At 35.5% G+C, this 21,329-nt stretch overlaps 1 protein-coding gene across 1 annotated transcript; it reads left to right on the top strand.

Annotated features, from left to right (window-relative positions):
* Nucleotides 1-1,737: 1,737 nt before the first annotated feature.
* LOC139731412 (G-protein coupled receptor 54-like) lies at nucleotides 1,738-19,595 on the top strand. Its single transcript, XM_071642299.1, has 3 exons — nucleotides 1,738-2,121; nucleotides 4,362-4,497; nucleotides 18,868-19,595. Exons 1-3 carry the CDS (start codon nucleotides 1,771-1,773, stop codon nucleotides 19,593-19,595), a joined length of 1,215 nt encoding a protein of 404 aa, XP_071498400.1. The 5' UTR covers nucleotides 1,738-1,770.
* Nucleotides 19,596-21,329: the final 1,734 nt, after the last annotated feature.

Below are 21,329 nucleotides of genomic sequence, written 5' to 3'. Positions count from 1 at the left end.
GACAAGCGGAATCTCAATGTCCAGAAAAAGAAACAACGACTTTGGTATCTCACTTGGTTTCCCTACCACGAAGATGTCGACAGAGAGAAGAAAGTCTCTAGATGTATCATTCATGTATCTGTTGGCCTCGTCTTACGCAGGTTTTGTTACCGGAGTAAGAGGGAATGAACTAAAGATAGAAAGAAAAGTATTGATAGAATGATATTTCGCGATGTTTAATTGCCACTTTAACTATATTGCAGGAATGATAATGATGACGATAATAATCTATTGAATTTGTCAGAAGGTCAAATTTACAAAGGTAGAACTTTGTATGAAACATTCATTATAATAAGAATCCAAATTTGTTGTTCTCTTTGATTTATGTGTCATATTTTGACACACACCATGTTGCCGTAAGACTCAAATTTTCATTTGAATTCTATATGGTCTCAGGATTTCCTGTTGATACTACCACATGGAATTAGGTTTTGTAACACGCAGCGCATTGCATAATTATGTTTGCCATCCTTGAATGTGAAACTACTGATGATAGGCGTGCCTCGTTAAGGTTCTGCTGCATTTTTAAAGGGATGGTACAGTTTCGGTTGAGATGGGGCTACAGGTTTCTAAGATTTTTTAATGATTTTTTTTTTTAGATAATGAGAAAACTCCTATGAAATATGAAAGAGCATGATTATTTTATAATCCTAAGAGGAATTCAAAGTTTATTTGATGAAAATTGGTTTTGAAATGATTGAGATATTCAGAACAAAAGCAATTCTAATAAAAGGTATGACCCATCTTTTATTAGGATTGCTTTGTTTAACTTTATTTTTGGATATCTCAGCCATTCCAAAAATGATTTTCATAAAATGAACTTTTTGATTCCTTTTAGAATTGTGTGCTCTTTAACATTTCATGAAGTGGTTTCTAAGTATCTTGCAAAAAGTTAACGGCGGAATCCTTATCTCAACCAACACTAATCCATCCCCTTAAGACACAAGGGTATACTCTGTCAAAACTTTGGCCAAACTTTGGTCAAACTAAATGATTTATGAGTAAAACATTTTTCACGTTAACTTGAACTTTGTTCTCTTCCTTTCTCTTGATATATCAATGTAGTGTTCATTATATTAATACTTCCACCTCACGAGCGTACCAAAATTGCTTACACGTGGGAGAACATTGCCAAAGAGTGCTCTGTCCATGGGAGAACGTTATAAATGGTCGGATTAGACGTGGCCATGTTTATCAAATTGATAACTGGTATTTGACTACTCCCAAAAATAGTTACAAACGCGTTTCTCAATGTAGCTTTCTAATAAATATATTCATGCTTATTTAAGCTTGCTTTAATCTGTATTCTAAATAACATGCCTCGATCATTTCAATATTGTTAGTTATGGCGAGAATCTAATCTTTACCCTACTTTGAATAAAAAAGAAACAATAGAGTATAGTCTCAAAATGGATCATAGTGGCTGAACTAAAGGCTTAAGTAGGAGACATATCGCTGAAACCACGAAAATGAGATAAAGTCGAGACCTTGTGTATTAGAGCAACTTGGAAATCTCAGATAGTCCTTGCAGTTTACCACGCATTTCGATTGTCACCTGCTGTGCTGATAGAAATTACAATCTCCGGATTACATTCAATGAACATCCAATGAAACGGTGAAAGAAGGCCACAATCGTTTGAATCCCTCGCTACTTTCTCTCCATTGATTCCTTTCCTTTTACAGCGGGGTACTCATCGTTCTCAACGATTCAGCTAACCTACTTCTGCACCAATGGAGGATGCATTACTGCCCTACGATGACGGTACTTCATTGTCATCTTATATCTTCAATTACTCCAACTTACCACCGCTCAGACCGACGCTTGGCCCGACCTCGATCATCGTCCCCATGATTCTCGCCATCGTCCTCATCGTGGCTGTTGTCGGAAACTCGTTTGTCATCTACATTGTTCTGCGATATCGGAACATGCGCAACAGCGTCACCAATTTTTACATCATGAACGTGGCCGTGGGCGACCTCGTATTCGTTATCGTGTGCGTGCCCCTCACGTGCTTCCTATATGCCCACTATACATGGACTTTAGGTAGCTTTATGTGCAAATTCAACGCTTTTGCTATGACGGTACGTATTTAAACACAGGTGGGAATTTAGCGCAAGTGCATCTACGTATTTTATTTTATTTTATTTTATTTTTGGTAAGGAAATTATATTCAAAGCCAAGTGTGAATCATAAAGCATAAATACATGACCAAACAATCATTTGTCTTCAATGACTAAAATCTGCTTCTTTCCCTGAAAGAGTTTCTATTTGCTACAGAAACATACTCTTAATACGACCGTATATTAGACTTTTTTGGGTTTTTATCTTTTTACTTTTTGTTGCTTTATTAAATGCATTGGCTTTTTTTATGCAAAAGGGGCAAAATATGTATTGTACAGATTAAGCGTATACTAAACATTTGCGTCTTATTAACATACTTTGCAGATTAGGTTGTTAGCACGTAAGTGGATATACTGTGTTCAAATAAGACAGGGGAAAAACTACCTAGATATCTCTTGACAAGAGAGAAGATAGCACAATGTGGAATATCTACTCGCACTGAAAAGCATGCCACTTAATCGTTGAGCCTCCAGGACAGAGATAATCGCCGATGGACAAAATATCCCTTTACTAGTTAATAGGGTGAACATCAGCCTAGAGTGTACTTTGGCTGATTCATCGTGTAAAAAGGGAATACGTCCAGGAAAGATTAAATTCTTCCCGGCGAAATGACCCCGTGTGATAGGATAAGACACTGTCGCAATCAGATTGATTAAAGCAAAATGTTAAAGTACCTAAGAAGGGGAACATAAGGGAAAAAGATCTGAGCTAAACAATAATAATAAAAAAAGATGTATATGCATATTTGTACACAGTGTGTGTGTGTGTGTGTGTGGTGTGCGTGTGGGTGTGTGTGTATGTGTAAGTTAAAATAGCTGGGGGACCATTATAAAAAAGGAGAAAGACAGTGTCGGAGAATTAATTGAATGTCGTATGAATTAGAGGGACGTAAAGGCACATACCAAGAAAACTATACAACAAACAGCCTAACTCCCATCAAACAAGGAAAATAAAATCATTACATTGTAGTGTTAGATGGAGTATTTAGAATGACGAATAGTAAACTGCAAGCGTGGTAGCTTTACATTTGTGCGAGAACTTGACCGTTGCTAAAAGCAACAGATAGATAAATGAATAAATAAATAAACTGGCAAGGAAATTTCCAACCGATTGGTCTCGACAAGTATGAACAGTTTTAAAAAACGTGAACTAAAGATTATAGTCATATAAAATTGCATCTAGAATCACCACATTCTTTATATCATGTAAAATGATTTTCTGTTGTTACCTTATTATTTTAAAATGGAAACTAGATAGATAGATAAATGATAATGATAACAGTAACAATAATAATAATAACAAAATTAAGAGCACAGTGCACATGATTTGCACAATCGTGAGTGTGATAGATGGCGCTCGGTACTGCTTTCTTAATTGTAGCAGAGTATCGACAATATTTTGCATTACAACTGGTTTTCTATATTCACAATCAATTCATGAAACAAGACAAAGCGAAAGCAGTACACTAAGTGAAGATATTGAGTCGCGACAACACATGAAAATTTAATGATTGTACCAGTTCTTGTCTGTTGTGTTGCCCTTTATCTCTTTTGTAATGATGCTTCAAAACTCTTTTCACCTTTATGAATTATATGGAAAGAAGAAAAGAAAAGTGTTTGGCAGACAGTCCACAGCCCAAAGCGATTTACAAAATGTAATCCATCACAGTAACACTCAGCTTCCTACCGGGGATCTATTCATGCATTTAAATAATGAAGAACGATGCTACTAAAAGCATCTGGATGAAGGAAACAAGCGCTCTGCCATTGATTGAAACCTAGAACTTTTGAAAATCGCATTGAGCAATCCACCAGACCACGGCAACTCCCATGTCATCCGGAATCAAATCCAGTTCACTTTATTCTTTCACAGCTGCCGTTCAAGCAAGATGATAAGTGCTCGTATTGGTTTGGGGGTTTTCTGTCAGGACATCCCCTCTTTCCTATGGTCGCCAAGGTTAATTCATTGTGATTTCAATTAATATGGTGTTTGAACACGTGATTCCTGAAATTATTTCGCTACTGATTTTCCCTCAGAACTCTCCTCGTCTCTCTCTCTCATTCTTTCCCTTTCTATCTATCTATCTATCTATCTATCTATCTATCTATCTACCTATCTATCTATCTAGCTATATCTATCTATCTATTCATCCACCTCTATTCTCTCCTTCTAATCCATTCTTTTCCTCTTCCCGAATTAGGTCTCTGTGCAAGCAACATGCGCAACCCTAACAGTAATGACAGTGGACCGTTATTACGTCATAACCCACCCCTTCACTTCGCGTCAGACCAGGACGACGTTTCGCGCTGGTGTCATCTGTTCTATCATCTGGATTGGTAAGATCATCATTATTGTGTAGTGGTATCGTATGGACTGTCTGTTTAATTTGAATTCTTACATCAAAGACAAAGACTTTAGAGAAGCACGATTTACACCGAGTTGATGGAATCGAGAGGCAGAGAGATTGGGTCTCCCATTGGATCAGGGTATGTTGTTTTCAGTGCTTCAAGCAGAATTTTAAAGTGGACAATCATGAGCCTCTTACTTAATTAAAACTAGTGCAAAGTAGCGATGACTTCAATAGTTAACGAGACATGATGTCATGAGTGGTTAATTTGAGGCAAACCTCTTCCTGACATTTATTTCACATGTCGGCATTCCTGCATGGCTTCCAAAGGAATAGGAAAGTACTTGATACGCAGCATCAAAGGTTCATTTATAGTGCTTCAGGCACACACACAGATGTGGTAAAAGATACTGAACTCATTCGCGAGACTCTGATGGTTAATAACAATTGCTACATAGGTGACTCCGTTAGATCAGGTATAAGAGATATATATATCTGTGTGAAATAGGCACGAAGAAACGCAGGTACTGAAAAGGGCTTTTACTATACAGTCGGCCACGCCCACGACTAGACTGTTAAGCAAAAGCCCTGAAAAAAGGGCATTCCTACAAACAGACCACAATAGGACAGGGAGAGGGAGAGGGTTTTGTAAATATCCGTCGCCTAATTGCCTAGGTGGACTTATGAGAAGTCGAGTTAAAAGTTCTCAATTGTTCTCACAACAATTAAATGAAGTGTCCCTTACGTTTGGAGTTTAGAGCAAGTAGGCGTATAATAGAACTCTCCATTTCGTGCCTTAACGCTATTTTGAATTATCAGAGCTATTTCAGCACTGAATATGCTATAGGCCTATGTAGTATTTCTGCTTGGATATGGACTCTACCATCACTACATAATATGCTGTATAAAACCACCACAAGTATACGCGCAGGTCTACCGCAAGAGTTAAGGAATAAAGGTTAACAGACCAAGAAATACATTTCTAGTTACTCTCCATGAATATCTTTTTAGGATTGAATGTTTCAGCGGTAGCGTTTAACTCTCCATACTTCGCACTATTTGTGCAAATGGTATAGTTGTATAGTTGAAGGAAGAGACAGGAAGAGAAATGCCCAGGCGCTGCATATCACTTTGTCCAAACATGGCGCCACGGCAGCCTCCCTACACCAAATTATGGTTGCGGTGTCCGTCCCGACAGACATTAAAAATAACTTTCTTCGATATTCTCGTAATAAGCCATCTTTTACCCCTGTAACTGTCACAGTGTGGCCTCAATGACATTTCTATGTGTACCATAACTAAACAGTTCTCTGACATATTCAATTGCAAATGTATATATAATATATATACATACATACAAACACACATATACACACACATTCAGAATATGTAATAAAGGACCCCCAAACACCTTGCTAAACTCACACGAAGCCTGACAATCACATTTTTTTCAAAAGTGTATACATAGTATGGGTGGCTGCAATCATTGCGGATTTGAATTTGTCCCAAAAAAAAAATGAACAATGTGTTTGATGCAGTGCTTACTGCGTAGGGATTATTGGGAAAGACGTATGGTCTACTTGCAGTGAAAGCCAACGGCTAAAGCCAACGGCTGGAAGGATGTATGGACAACAAACTAGTAACTGACGATTACTGGTATCATCACTTCGAACTGGGCTTTTGTGCTTCTTTTAAACAGGGACAATCCAGAAGACTGAGAAAATCTGAAATGAAAAAAGTGTATGAAATGTGTCCTGTAGCGCGCAATCCGATAAAATGATAAATTCAATCGATATACTACTATACGAAAAAAAAAAACAGCAAGACAAAGGTGCTGATAGGTTACGTATATAGGGTAGGAAAACTGCCAGGGATAGGCAGTAAGACCACATGCGAGTTCCTCATACCAGCTTTCATTCTGACCGACCAGCTGCTTCTGTCAACGTTTGTTGGAGCTTTAGATTGATTGAATGGATAGCTTGATGCTATAGATTATAAGTATAAGAAATATTTAACTGAATTCAAAAGATGAAAAGGCAATGTGACTGTGCATCTCAGTATTGGTCAATACGTGTATCAGCCCCTTATGTTTATATGTATATATATATATATATATATATATATATATATATATATATATATGTATATATATATATATATATATACATATATATATCTGTGTGTGTGTGTGTGTGTGTGTGTGTGTGTGTTTCAAAAACAAGATTATGTATCAGGATTATGCTGATGGGGAACTACGAATGATGATTGTTTGTTATAACGCAATGTATGATGTGATTGAAACGTTTAGTGTACTGTGAGGAGAAATCTGGATGGAAAATGCATTTTGATTACTGTTTTTGGTCAGTATGATGGAGACATATTTTGTATGTGATTATGAGTGGTCTTGATTGACGCTGACAAATCCAATACCACCTTTCTTCATAGAAATGGTGAATGAATAGCAGAAAATGGATACATGTAATAATTTGAGGATGGAGTGATGAACCCAGTGATATTTAACCATAGATATGTTTGTATAGAGGGGAAGAGCATTTCTATTGTGATTAATGAAAAGGGTATTTACCATACGCTACATTTTACAAAGAGGTTTTATCAAGCCCCATATGCATTTCAAAATGTAGTTATTAACGGAAATGATGTAAGATTAATGATATTCATAATGCTAATCATGCGTATAATGGAAAGTGCCCAAGATGTCTGGAGATTGATATGGATATACAGTTGAATATTTCTGGTAAGATATTGAATTTTTGAAATATTAAATCAGAAATAATGTTTGGGTACTTTGTTATAGCTCTCCAAGAATTGTAAAGTTTGGAAATAAAACATGATGAAAGGAATTTTGTTTTTACTGATGAAGAAATCAGAATAATATTTGCCAGACCAAGAACCACGTCATTACTTAGTAAGCACAGGGGATTTCAGTTCAAGCTGTTAGACGGGGTGATATACATTGAGTAACATCTGTTAAAGTTTGGTTTGGTGAATGATAACCTTTGTTCCTATTTTAAATTAGAAAGGGAGAATCATTCACATTTATTTTTGAATTGTGTCTGTGTTGAGCCGATGTGGCAGCTTCTTATTGAACATGATGGTTTAGTTGACTTAGAGGATATGGGCCAGATGCATGGATATCTTCTTTGGATTACAAAGGAGTTCAGATTGAATTAAATGTGTGAATGCTTTGATTACTTTGATGAAATGTTTAATATTTCAGTCAAGAATAGAAAATTGTTTTGGATTTTATAGAGGAGGAAAAGGAAACTCCCAGAAAAGCGGGAAATTAAGCTTGGGTCCCACTTGCAAAAATGGGAACATTTGAAGATTTTGTAGAGATTGATTCATTTTAGAATTTATCTTCGTTGTTGGTAGGGAGAGACGAACAGATCGATTGTCTGAATCATATATTTTGTTTGTCATTTTTCTCTTTTTTTTCCACGTTGGAAGTCTAGGAAACGGATAGCCATAACGTGAGAGAGTGCTTAGGTGCGCGTTTGTGTGAATGTATGTATGCACTTTTTGTTGTTGAGTGTTTGTGTATAATTGTGCATGTGCCTGTTTCTTTCGTTGCGTTTTGTTCTTTTTTGTGTGTTTTTATTCTGGGGCAATTTATTTAGTGAGCGGTTGGGTATAGTTGTAGATAGAGCGGTGAATTACGGTAATGGCTTGTTTAGGATGGTTAAATATTGATACCGTTTCTTTTGGTAAATGCGGCGACGCACATGTGATTATTCTGTTTGTTTAACAAAATCATTTATGGGGTGGGGGTAGGGTGATAGGTTAATAATGAATAATGAATTTCGTTCGCTTAATTAGATTGTGACATTTTAGTTCTCTGCAGGCTTTCTTGAAATGCTGTATTTTCAAGTGTGCATTTTGTGTAATGAAACTGATATTGATCAGTTTGATCAAGTTGACCAAAACAGTTTTTTTTTTGTATTGTGAGATTTATGTAGAAGTTTATATCACTTTCCTATACACGGTATGATTTTTCATTAAAAAAAGAATGTGATATAGCTCACAAGTGAGAAGAATACAACTGCTTAGATTTGCGTATATTCGTTTCATTTTGAACATAATGTTGATATAAAACTCAAATAAAGAACATCATAAAAAATAGTGTGTGTGTGTGAGTGTGTGTGTGTAAGTGGTGAGTGGATTCAGAGGTATATCTCTCTCCATGCCCAGACTGTAAATGCGAATTTGAGGGTGAACAGGCAAAAAATCGTAGGATCTACTTGCCATGTATGTTTTTGTTTTGTTTTTGTGCTGTTTCCATAATTTGAATGCTTTTTCATACCATGAATACATGTCAAGTTTTTAATACATCATAGAATCTAGGAAGGACTGATGTCTTCACTACGTCCCTATTCAAAACTATGGAAATATCATCCAAAGCACTGGTATAGTGCCTTCGCCGATGCCATCGATCAGTTCTTTCCAATTTTCAAGCAAACACGTTCGTTCATAACATGTTGCGTTCGATATGTCCTTCGGCAATGATTTTTGGGGTCATCACTTAGCGATCCATCGTAGGCATACTATTCTTCAGGCCTCTACCTAGAGACTGAACTGGAAATGCACGCGTTGTTTGGTTAATATTCAATCTGATATGTAGCTCGTTGCTCCCCATAAGCCAATATGATCCGTTAAAGTTACTTGAAGCAATATGAGATTAATCATTCAAATCACATAAGTAGTATGTGTTTACCCTTCATTGTTATCAGGACCTTTGTTATTGTATGGAGGTATATGTATCATCTCATACTATGCGTTACCGTTAATATTTCTGATATGTCTTCTCAGGGAATATAACCAATTAAGGATGGATCAAAACGACGACTAGCAAAACAATAACTTATGAGTACACCAGCAATTCACGGATTTGGTGAAACTATTAGAGAACCAAGAGATTGTCCCCAAGAGAAAATATTCATATAACCTTCAGTTTTTCAATCAATAAAAGAACGAGTTCACATTACATTTAATAAACATGAAAGAGGAATGAGTATCGTTTACTAAGAAAAAGCTCTGATAGGTCTACATCTTGAAAGTGAAGCAAATTTTGTAGAGCATAATTATCTAATATCATGTGCTCACGTATGCATTATGATATGTAGCCTATACACACACACGCACACGCACATAAATAAATAAATATATATATATATATATATATATATATAAATGATTGTGAGTGTGTGTATATGTGTGTGCATTGTTGATTTTTGATATTTGCAGAAATCATTTCCTCACATTTCATAGGAAAAGAGCAATGAGCCACATACCCATATCTTGCGAATGAATGCATAAGATATCAACATTTCGTTAACTGTATAAAAACGTAGAACGAATTGTTATCAAAATTACGAGGACGAGGAAGATTGCCGCGGATCAATATAAAGTATAAATATTGAGCTTTGTGCATGCTAGCTTGGAGTGTTTGAACTGATTGTACTGAAAACTCTTGAAATCGACAAACGTTGATACACACGCACATACACATACACACGCATGTATATATATATATATATTATATATAATATATGTATATATATATATATGTGTGTGTGTGTGTGTGTGGTGTGTGTGTGTGTGTGACAATCTAAACCTGTTGCAATACCTATGCCAATACGAATTTTTTTTTCACGGAAATCAAGCAGGAATTCTGGGACGGAGAAAAACAAATTAATCATGTATATATATGTATATTTATATTACTATCATCCACATCTCTGACACTATTTTGTCTGACATGAATGAAAATCGTAACAATTTAGCACCTGTCGCTCTTTTAGTTTTCAGTTGTTGCTTTTTTACCTAGAAAATGGACATTCTCGTTTTTTAGTTTTTAGGGCATTTCCACTTCAGTGTTTTAACGCAGGAAGATCTAGAAGGGACTTCAACATATCCTCCCATGTTTTTATTTCTTTCTTTTTTAATGGCAATAAGGTCAACCAGAAGAGCCAGTTGGGAGTAGATATATAGTTCAAGTAATGGTGTAGATCTCGAATCTAGACCATTACACGAATCACCGAAGAAAGATTTTATAAATCCCCCTTGATCTTGCGATATCATCAATCATTTTCTGCTTTTGTGGGTGGTGTAACTAATTTTGCATACAGTAAAACCTCGTTATAACGAGTTCGCTTATTACGAGGTGATCACGTCGGTCCCATTTTTCTTTGAGTGTAAACCTATGGTAAAACGGATCGGTTACAACGAGTTCGGTTATGATGAGATTCCGGTTATAACGAGGACATCTTCGGTGCGTCATGATAAAGAAACACATAAACAATTTTATCGGATACAACGAGGTTCAATTTCTTGACCTGCCGCTTTCAAACACGAGACAGACGAAACATTGAAAACCAAATTCACGCTATCCTTCTGTTCTCTTTCCCTTTTTGCAGAGTCATTCTGAACACATAGCGCGCGTGAATGTATGTGCATAAACACGTGAGCTTTATTGTAGCGATCCCCATGCCGTCTCTCTACATGAATGATCTTAGGCGGGAAGAGGAAACAAACGTGCTAGGCTCAGCCGTCCCGCCGTTATCAGTGACAAATGCCGAGTACCGTTCTTTGCATGTTTTCTTATAAACAATGAGATAAGACACACGGATACGGTCCGATGTTCTTCAGTCTTTGAACATAATCATTTGATTTTTTTTTATTCTTTTTTTTTTTAGAGATACGCGTAGGCGGCCTACTTGATATTAGCTCAAACCAGTCCGTAATGTGAAAAAAAAATCTCATTCAAAAATGTTTCGTCCAGTGAAACAAACTGATGACGGAACACGGAGAAATATATTTTTGGAATGCATGTGCAGCTTATCATAATCCTTTCCATATTAATTCTGACTTCCAGTTGTTTTGCTGGTTGGGAAACATTGATGTATACACTACGTAAAAGATTACAGCAGAAATAAATGAAATCATCGTGATGTTCATTATTATTTCACACTGTATTTTACAAATGAATAATTTCATTCTTTCAGAATGGTCCGTTATAATGAGGAAGAGATAGGCGTAAAAAGGATCATGAATTCAACCATGTCGTGTACCTTTCAAGAACGCATGTACAAAATGCGAAGAGAGTTTGGGGAGGAAAATACAAAACGCATTTTCAACCCCTGCTGGTGCAAACATCATGGAATACAGCCTAAACAAGATCCCGCTGGGCGCATACAACGTAAAATAAGTTGAATAACGCATGTTACTCTGCTTGCACCCAAGTTCAGAAAAAAGTAACAAACGTTTTTAATACAATGTGATTTTGTTTATTAAAATTTTATACGGTGTTTCACAAACGATATTTTCATTCTTTCAGAATGGTTCAATACATGAGGAAGAGATTGGTGTAGAAAGGATTACGAATTCAACCCTGCCGTGCACTCTTCAAGAACGCATGCACAACACAACGAAGAGATTTTTCGGAAGAAAAACAAAGAACGCGTTTTCAACCCCTTTTTTTATTCTTTTGGTATAAACTCACAAATGATTTCTTTTCATTCTTTCTCAATAATCCATTTACTTGTGTAATGTAACACTTAACGCAAAGACTGCTCATAAGTTTGATTGCTTGGTATGTGACTCTATGAACCGGTTATAACGAGGGAATATCGGCGGTCCCACAAAACTCTTAAAATAGTTGGGCAAAAAAATTCCCAACTTTTAACCAAAAGTGGGGCAACATACTGTCCACACAATTATTGGTTAAAATCTGCCCAACTGATGTTGGGTAGTAATGAGTTTGCTATGTGGTTGGGCAAATTAAATTGCCCATCAGCTGTTGGCCAATCAGACTTTACCCAATTTTGCAATTTCCCAACCGTTGGTTATATTTTGAGTTGGGTAATCATTTGCCCAACCAATTTTACCCAATGAGATATTGCCCAACTTCCATTTGTCCAACTGTTTAGTAAGTTGAATTTTGGTTAATCAAAAATTTTGTGTTGAATTATTTGATGTATGGGTGTATACCAGAACATGTGCATGTCAAGACATTGTTCATATCTAACCTATAATCCTACAGCTAGTCGTAAAGCCTATACCTACAAGTACATCTAGGCTTAGCCTACATCCTAGACCTAGTTGGTACCAGTTGTTGTTGTTGTTCGTGTTTATTGGCGCTTTTCAATCAGTCTGATTATCTGCGCCACGTCTTCTCCATACTAATATTTGGAGTCCATGAAAGAGTCTATAAGCTCATTTCGGTTGATCACGTCACGCTCACTCTGTTCTAGGTTTCGACTTACCTGTCAAGTGGCATCAGTGTGTGAGATCAATTTCCCTCCACCGTTATAGTGCAGCACGTGCAGTACATCTATATACAAATACATATATATATATATATATATATTTCATTCTACTTAACTTAGCTTTATGATACCATAAACTGTGTATATTTTAACGAAACGTATAAGCACAAAAAGTGTGCGTAATACTAATAAATATTTTTCAATTTCAATTTCAATTTCAATAGTTTATTTATTTCCATCATCACAAAGAAAAGAAAAGAAAAAGTTGACATAATCCAAAGTGATACAATTTTATTTTTTCATTTCTCTTACACTCGTCCGATAAAGGATTTTTTTTCAATACAATATAAATTATACACGAATGATGTCGTAAAAAAGAAACAATGCACTTTGTCATGGCAACAAAAATAGTAAATAATCACAATGATGGAAAACAGTGTTCCACTAAAAAAGCCACGCTTGTAAAACGTGGAACACTGGAACAAAACAACAACAGCACCAATTTGTTATACCAATAAGACATATTCATTTTAAATTCTTCTATATACTATTGTACATTTTACTCATTGATATAATGATGTTGATACTATGAACAATACTTACTAGGATTTTAGGATGCAAACGTATAAACTATATAACATATCACATTTGTGGCACAGACACTATGGGGCCAGGTGTGCCAGGAAAATTGAACTGAAAGGAAGATATGCAATCGGCCACAAAAAAAAACATAACGACGACAACAACAACAACAATAACACAATACACAGAAACAACAGCATTTGAGGAAATGCACTCAGACAGATACTGGACAACGAAGAACGAGGAAAAAGGAGCAGGGAAGAATAGAGAAGGAAAAGGAGAGGGATGGAAAAGGTCTGTGGACACACTACACAATCTCAAGGAAAAGTGAAACATGACGGGTTTTTTCATTGAACAGAATTAACTGGTATATTTAGAAAACAAATATTTTTTGAGTTTATACCTAAATGTAATTAACTTCACAGATTCTTTTAGATCATTATCTAAGCTATTCCAAAATCTGGGTCCGGTATAAACAAATGTATTTTGAGTGTGTACAGTTCTAACTAAGGGAAGATGAAATTCTTTAGATTGTCTAGTGGGATAGTTATGTACGTGGCTGTTACGGTGAAATAAAGAATAAAATATTTTGGGTAGATGATTGCAGTTGTAATTAAACATAAATTGACCAAGTTGAAACAAATACAACTCTTTTATTTTCAGAATTTTGTGCTCAAGGAAAAGCTTGTCAGTATGTGCTCGGATATGAAGGTTAAAAACGATTCTGAGCGCCATCTTTTGCAGAAGAAAAAGTTTATCTAACAATGTCGAATATGTATTCCCCCAAGCAAGAATTCCGTAATTCAAGTACGGCAATACCAAACTTGAATAAAGCGTAATCAAAGCCGAAGAAGGAAGATAATATTTCAATCTATTCATTATGCCTATGTTACGTGCAATTACTTTACAAATATTGTTTATGTGACACTTCCATGATAACTTATTATCAACACAAACACCTAAGAATTTAATAGACGAAACCTCTTCTAGGGGATTAGTGTCAAATATAACATTACCTGGTAATCTATCTAAAGAATTACTGAAAAACATATACTTTGTCTTCTCAATATTCAGTGACAATTTATTTGCATATATCCATTGTGAGACATTCTTCAATTCATCATTCACTGTACTAATCAAAGTATTAGGGTCAGGGTGGGAATAAAAAAGATTGGAATCATCCGCGAATAATATGAAAGAGAGTTTATCTGAAGATCTATAAAAATCATTAATGTAAACTATAAATAACAGTGGGCCTAACAAACTTCGATGCGGAACACCACATTCTATTTTCTTCATAGAAGAATCAAAACTGTTCACATGTACATATTGAAATCTGTCAGATAAATAACTCGTAAACCATTGCAAGGCTTTTCCGCGAATACCATAATGGGATAACTTAGAAAGAAGTATACCGTGATTAATCGTATCAAAAGCCTTTGAGAAGTCCAGGAAGATGCCTATTGTATGCGAGAATGTATCAAGTGCATGTGTAATCTTTTCCACAAAGGTAAGTAAAGCGTGGGTGGTGTTGTGATTTTCTCTGAATCCAAATTGAAAATTCGTAAATATATTACTCATATTGAAAAATTTTACAGTTCGGATATATACTATTCTTTCCAAAATTTTAGAAATTGAAGTTAATAACGATATTGGTCTGTAATTATTGACATCATTTTTCTCCCCTTTCTTATATATAGGTATAACTTTGGCAGTCTTCATTTGACTTGGTACAAGCCCAGTACTAAGTGATAGATTAATAATATATACTAAAGGATCTATTATTTGAAGAATTATATTTTTCAACAAATAATTATCGATTCCATCACAACCTGGGCTTTTCCCTTCTTTCAAATTATTAATAATATCAATAACTTCTTCGTTATACGTAGGGTCCAAGAATATAGTTTTAGGATTAGGTATATCTAAAAAATCAAAAAACACTTTATTAGATGAAGGGATACTTTGTGATAAATTTTTCCCAATCGATGCAAAAAAATCATTAAAAATTTCGGCCATACCAGCAGGTACATTGCTTGAGGTATTACCCCATCGTACTTCTGAAATACTAGATGCATCATTAGATGTATTCATAACATCTTTTATTGTATTCCAAGTATTCTTTATATCATTTTTATATTTCATTATCTGGTTGACATAAAATTTTCTCTTTTGTAAACGCAATAAATTAGTAAGCGTGTTTTTGTAAGTCACATATTTTTGTCTATTTTTATCCGTAAGGTTACTCCTGTATTTATAAAACAAATTATTTTTTCTATTAATCGATCTTAAAAGTGATTGGGTTATCCACGGGAGTCTTGGAGTTCTTTTATAAGAACTTTTCCTTGTGCAAAACGTAATATGTTCATCAATTTTAGAAGTGATAGTTTTCATAAAATAATCATAACACAAATCAAGATCGGTATTGTTGTATACAAAAAACCAATCAATATCTTTTAAACTATTTTGCAAATTAATAAGATTATTGGCCGTAATCTTACGACGTCTCTGATAATTATTTTGCCTAGGAGATAACTTAATTGGCACTTGTGTAAAGATTGGATAATGATCAGAGATGTCAGATAAAACAATACCAGACTCGGGAATTGGGAGAATATTACAAAAAATATTATCAATCAAAGTGGCACATCGGTCAGTAACACGGGTCGGCTTAGAAATAAACGGTAATAAAGAAACAGACATTAAGGTTTCTACAAATTCTTGCGAAATATGTTGGGAGTTACATTTCATAAGATCAATATTGAAATCACCCATTAAATATACATGTTTATTTGTAAAAATAGAGTTCTGCATTAAATTTTGTACATACAACAAAAAATCATTCGGATTCGATCCAGGGGGTCTGTAAACAACTCCAATCAGTATGTTTTTCCCATTCGGGTTTACCATTTCAACAAAAAGAGATTCAACTACATCAGTCATGACATTCAATTCTTCGTGGATAGAATATTCAAATTTGTTGGGGATGTATAAACCCACGCCACCACCCATTCTTTCTTTTCTATTTCTGTAAACGAAATCAAAGCCGGATATAGAAAATAAAATACTAACAATATCGATAATCAATCTTGGTTGCATCAATAATATAAACGCTTTGTATTTTTTTAAATACACACACAAAGCCCTAAAATTATCTTCTATACTAACCTTCATTATAATATTTCTAATATTCAACACATCTATTTTCATCATTTTTTGCATCAATTTTCTTTCCTTTTCATATCGTTTACATTCCAAAAATAATGTTCTATTGTTTCTTACACTTGGCATAAATCACATAAACCATTTTCGTGACAATGAATATCACAAAGATAATAATTCAGCCTACATTTCCCCAAACGAATTTGATGTACTAACACTTCTTCCTTTCTACTCATTCCTTGTAACTGTATTCCCTTAAATACCTGCGATTGTATTCTGTAGAAATCTCTTCCTTTCTCAGATGTTTCCCATTCTGTTTGCCAAATATCTCTATAATACGACACCATATATTTGATAAGTTCTTGTCTCGTTTAAGCAATATCAACATTTATATTTTCATTTAAGGACCTCCTTTTGGCTAAATCATCAGCTATTTCATTACCTTTTACTCCTCGATGAGAAGGTATCCATTCAAGATACACATCTATCTCCTGCAATTATAGACATTTGAATTTCTCTAAAATTTCAACAACTAAAACATGTGTAATAGAAGACAAATTTTCTATTTTTCAGGGATATTTTTATTCACATATATGGGGTCATTTAGTTGTAATGCTTTAAGACATGGTTACCATGTAAATTACACTTTTATTATAAAAATATGAAAGTACCTCATCAAAGGTACAAGTTGAAATTGTGAATATCACGGCAATCATATATTCAATAAATTTCTAATACATTTCAGACATTTCAGGGTTTATTGAAATCATAAAAAACATCAAATTTAACAATATTTCATCTTTTTCAAGAAGGGAATTTGAATAGCTTATGAATATTCATGATCAAAAAGAAAAAACAGTAGAAACCAATAGAAACCAACTGGTATCAACTGGTATCAAAATTTCAATGTTTTAGTTACTGGTTTTAATCTGGAATGAAGTGATAAGCAAGTCCAGTCAGGTATATGGGTTTCAAATTGTGTCATCTAACTATTTGCACACAAACCGACACACACACACACACACACACACACACACACACAAACACACACAAAACACAAACTAGCAATATTGTAGGAGTACGGTTTAGTTTGCTCCCACAGACAGATACTAATTTTTTAACCCTAAAGGGACACGTATTAAGAAAATTATGTCAAAATACGTCCACAATGTAGCTCTTGCTTATATATAATGTAGAAAATATATATACTGTATATATAGACAATACCGTGTCTGCTTGTGTGTGTGTGTGTGCGTGTGTGTGTGTGTGTGTGTATGTGTGTGTGTTGTCTCCCCCCTCCCCTTCCTAAAACGGAGAACACCCTATATTAATTCTTGGTACCCCCTACAAAATCGAAAGGTTCGGCCATTCTTCCATACGTAAGCCTATACCACACACACACACACACACACACACACACACCGTCACATACATACACACATACACGCGTACACGCACAGACTTTTTTTACTCATCCATGAAAATTTACCAACGTAACAAAATTACCCAAGTACTGGTAAGAAATACCCAGGCTTAATGTGCAAAATAATGTTGGTAAATTATATAAGGCGAATTTCTACCCAAGTATCAATGGCCCAACAAAATTTACCCAACACGCAAAGGGAATGCGTCACTTAAAGAACAGCGGGGCAAAAAGTACCCAACTCTCCATTACCAATTCTGTTGGTAAATATTCGCCCAATATTCAAGTAAAAATAACTGCCCAATGTTGGTTTAATCACCTAAAAGCTCAATTGGGCGATAATTGCCCAGAATGATGATTTTTTTTTTTCTAACCAACCAACAATTGCCCAACTAAATTTACCCAATATTTTAAGAGTGCACGGACTTCGTTATAAAGGGGTTTCACTGTACCAGATACTTGTGTCACTACACGTAATCAACATTCAACTAAAGTTTTTTTGTTTGTCAAAATTTTCACGGAATTACTGAGATCGTATGCACCGATGCTTTTTGAAAGAAGGCCTCATTATTGAGACATCATTTATGCATCTTTGGATTGTCAACACATGGCAGAACGGAACGAACAAATTGAGAGATGGACAAAAAGAATTGGATAAGTTATTAGTTCTGTTGCTCTTTTTATTCACTTTCTTCTAGTATAACCGGCAAACATCTTGACATCGTGCAACGGAAGAATGGGATTGCATCAGTAACTTATTTTCACCTTTTTTTTTTTCGAATTTCTTCTTTTCCCATTGAAGTTGATAACTTTAAATGTTTAAATGTGTAAATTAATGCACGTACTTTCAATTATTTTTTTCGATTGTTTTAAATCTTGAATGTCATATTCGCTTACTTCCCTCCAGTGTCTGGTCTCATGCACATTCCGTCCACCCTGGTTTTCGGTACGACTTCCCCGGGTGTGTACCGGTTCCAGGACGCAGAGATCATCCTCTGTACTACCACACACAAGTCTGACAACTTCATCAAGTACAATTCATTGTACGTCCTTGCCGTCACATACGTCAGCCCGCTCGCCATCATCAGTGTCTGTTACGGCCTCATCCTTGCCCACCTCTGGAAGGTTAGCCGAAGTGGCATGATCGTCTCATCGACCGGTGGAAAATCCACACATCGCAGGGGGCGGGGAGTGGACGGGTGTAACAATAACTCCACGCACCGGAACCACTCAGAGGGATCGTCTGTGCAGACAGCCACCAAGAAGTGGAAGACAACGCGTATCGTCCTCATCGTGGTCATGCTCTTCGCCATTTGCTGGGCGCCTATTCACGCTATCAACCTGTGGAACGACGTAGACCCCAACTTTCCGCAAGACAGTGATCATGTTTATGCGTTCAGAATCTTCGGCTTGATTTTCTCCTATGCGAACTCTTGCGTCAACCCGGTCGTTTACGCGCTGGCCGGGAATAGTTTTCGAGTCCACTTGCGTGAGATGTTCCATATCAAACCGAAACACAAGCCCGATGTCTGCATCAAGTCAGCATCGAACTCCGCCGCTTTCTCGATGCAGCGTCACAGCAGAAAGAACTCTCACACAGAACAAATGTCTATGACGGCTAACACGTCAGTGTAAATCATGTATTCCTTACCAAAAAGGAAATGTGGCACATCACCAGATATCCGGTGTGTAATCTTCAAATTCATAGCAATGAGAATGTTTGTACAATTACACTTGTCAGGCAGACGAAATGGTCGTATTGTAAGAATGCTATTACCTTATGAATTTTAGATTTTTAAATCTGTTTAAGATTTTGTGAATGGTAGTCCAATTTGCGCTATTTTGACAGTAAGTTTGACAGAGCATATCCAATATTTCTTTAGGAAATGATTTGGAGAATTTGCACCATCTTGCATTTATCAAAGTTATGATGCAACTCCGCCATGCCACTAGTGAGTCTATGTTTCAGTGAAGAAAAAAGATACGATAAAGCAAGAGTAACAGTTCTTCAAACTGTTGTTAGTCTTGATGCTGGGTCATTTTATTTTTCACCTGCACCAGTTAATGATTTTGTTATACGAAAGAGCTTAAGATTATTCGTAATCTAGTCAATAATTGCGCGCTCGTCCTAACCAATTGGAAATGCCAATATTAGTCACGCAAGATGAGCAAAAAAAAAAATCACAAGATATTGACTAGTCTGTGATAAAGTATTCAGACGTTCGGCTTATTACCCTACTTTTGAATATGAAAATGTTTAAGTAGGAGGAGTGAAAATAATACTAAAGATCTATATTCAACTGAGTATACTTGTAGTGTAAGAAAAGATATATCACATATCATATTACGATGTACTTTGTCAATTTATGATGTATATTTGTATAAAAGAAAAATATAATACCACTGTGGTTATTGTCTACTGAGTATGTTTATTTAAGAAATGGTACCAGCAGTAACAAGTCCAATTTGTCGTCTTTTTATTGTGCAATCGTCAACTGTAATCGTCATCTATTTGCGCGTAATTAACCACCAATTCATGACGAATGCAAATATAAGTGTTTCTTAGATACCGGAGAAATGAAGATCCGGAGATCAGAATAGTATTAGGTTAAGTAAAGATAGATATATAAATATCAGAAACTGCATCTAAACTTGAAATGATTTCAGTATACTGATCAAACATCCAACTATAACCTACATTCGTATAATCATGTCGAGTTCGTTGTGAGATATCATTATATCTTCGTATGTTTCTGCTTAAAGTATATCCTCGCGAAGAACTAACTATGTGTGAATTAGTTCTTGCAGAGTTTATATTTATTCGTAACGCTTGTAAATTTTTGTAAATGTTAATTTGCAGTTCTTTTAACACACACAAATTTGACGATTTATTGCGCTCGCCCCGCAGCATTCTTGAATGATATCTCATATGAAACAGAAGTGTCCACATCTTTAAGAAAAAAATATAGGAAATTACAGCATAAACAATCACAAAATTTCACCCCAAGTTGAATGAAAGCCATTCGGTTACAAGTAAGCTGTTGCTGCAGTGTCTTTAAGCACTTTTGCCAATGCTCATCTCATCAGCTAAACCGTTGACCTTGTGAAAGACCGATCAACAATTGATCAATACGGACATCATTACTGAAACTTTAAGAATAATTGTCTTTTCTTCTCCTTATCCTATCACCAAGCGAAATTTTTTCTTAAAAATTCATTAAATGTTATAGCTTGCTGAGCCCACACAAACGGACCTCCTAATGCCTAATGCAATAGGTCATAGGTGGCTAGATTATTCCCATGATGTATCTCTATTGTAATTCTACGATAAGATCACATGGAAATGTTTCTGGTAGACAAGAAGTGTTA

Source organism: Diadema antillarum, unplaced genomic scaffold (assembly GCF_040938485.1).
Source record: "Diadema antillarum isolate AM-2024a unplaced genomic scaffold, OU_Dant_1.0 seq00000369_RagTag, whole genome shotgun sequence".
NCBI classification, from domain to species: Eukaryota; Metazoa; Echinodermata; class Echinoidea; order Diadematoida; family Diadematidae; genus Diadema; species Diadema antillarum.
This window is presented reverse-complemented; position numbering and strand designations above follow the sequence as displayed.

Excerpts from the sequence above, each read along its gene's own strand:
- LOC139731412 (XM_071642299.1), top strand. The coding sequence starts at position 1,771 with ATGGAGGATGCATTACTGCCCTACGATGACGGTACTTCATTGTCATCT. Across the intron at positions 2,122-4,361 it reads TCAACGCTTTTGCTATGACG|GTCTCTGTGCAAGCAACATG; the intron begins GTACGTATTTAA and ends TTCCCGAATTAG. Across the intron at positions 4,498-18,867 it reads CTGTTCTATCATCTGGATTG|TGTCTGGTCTCATGCACATT; the intron begins GTAAGATCATCA and ends ACTTCCCTCCAG.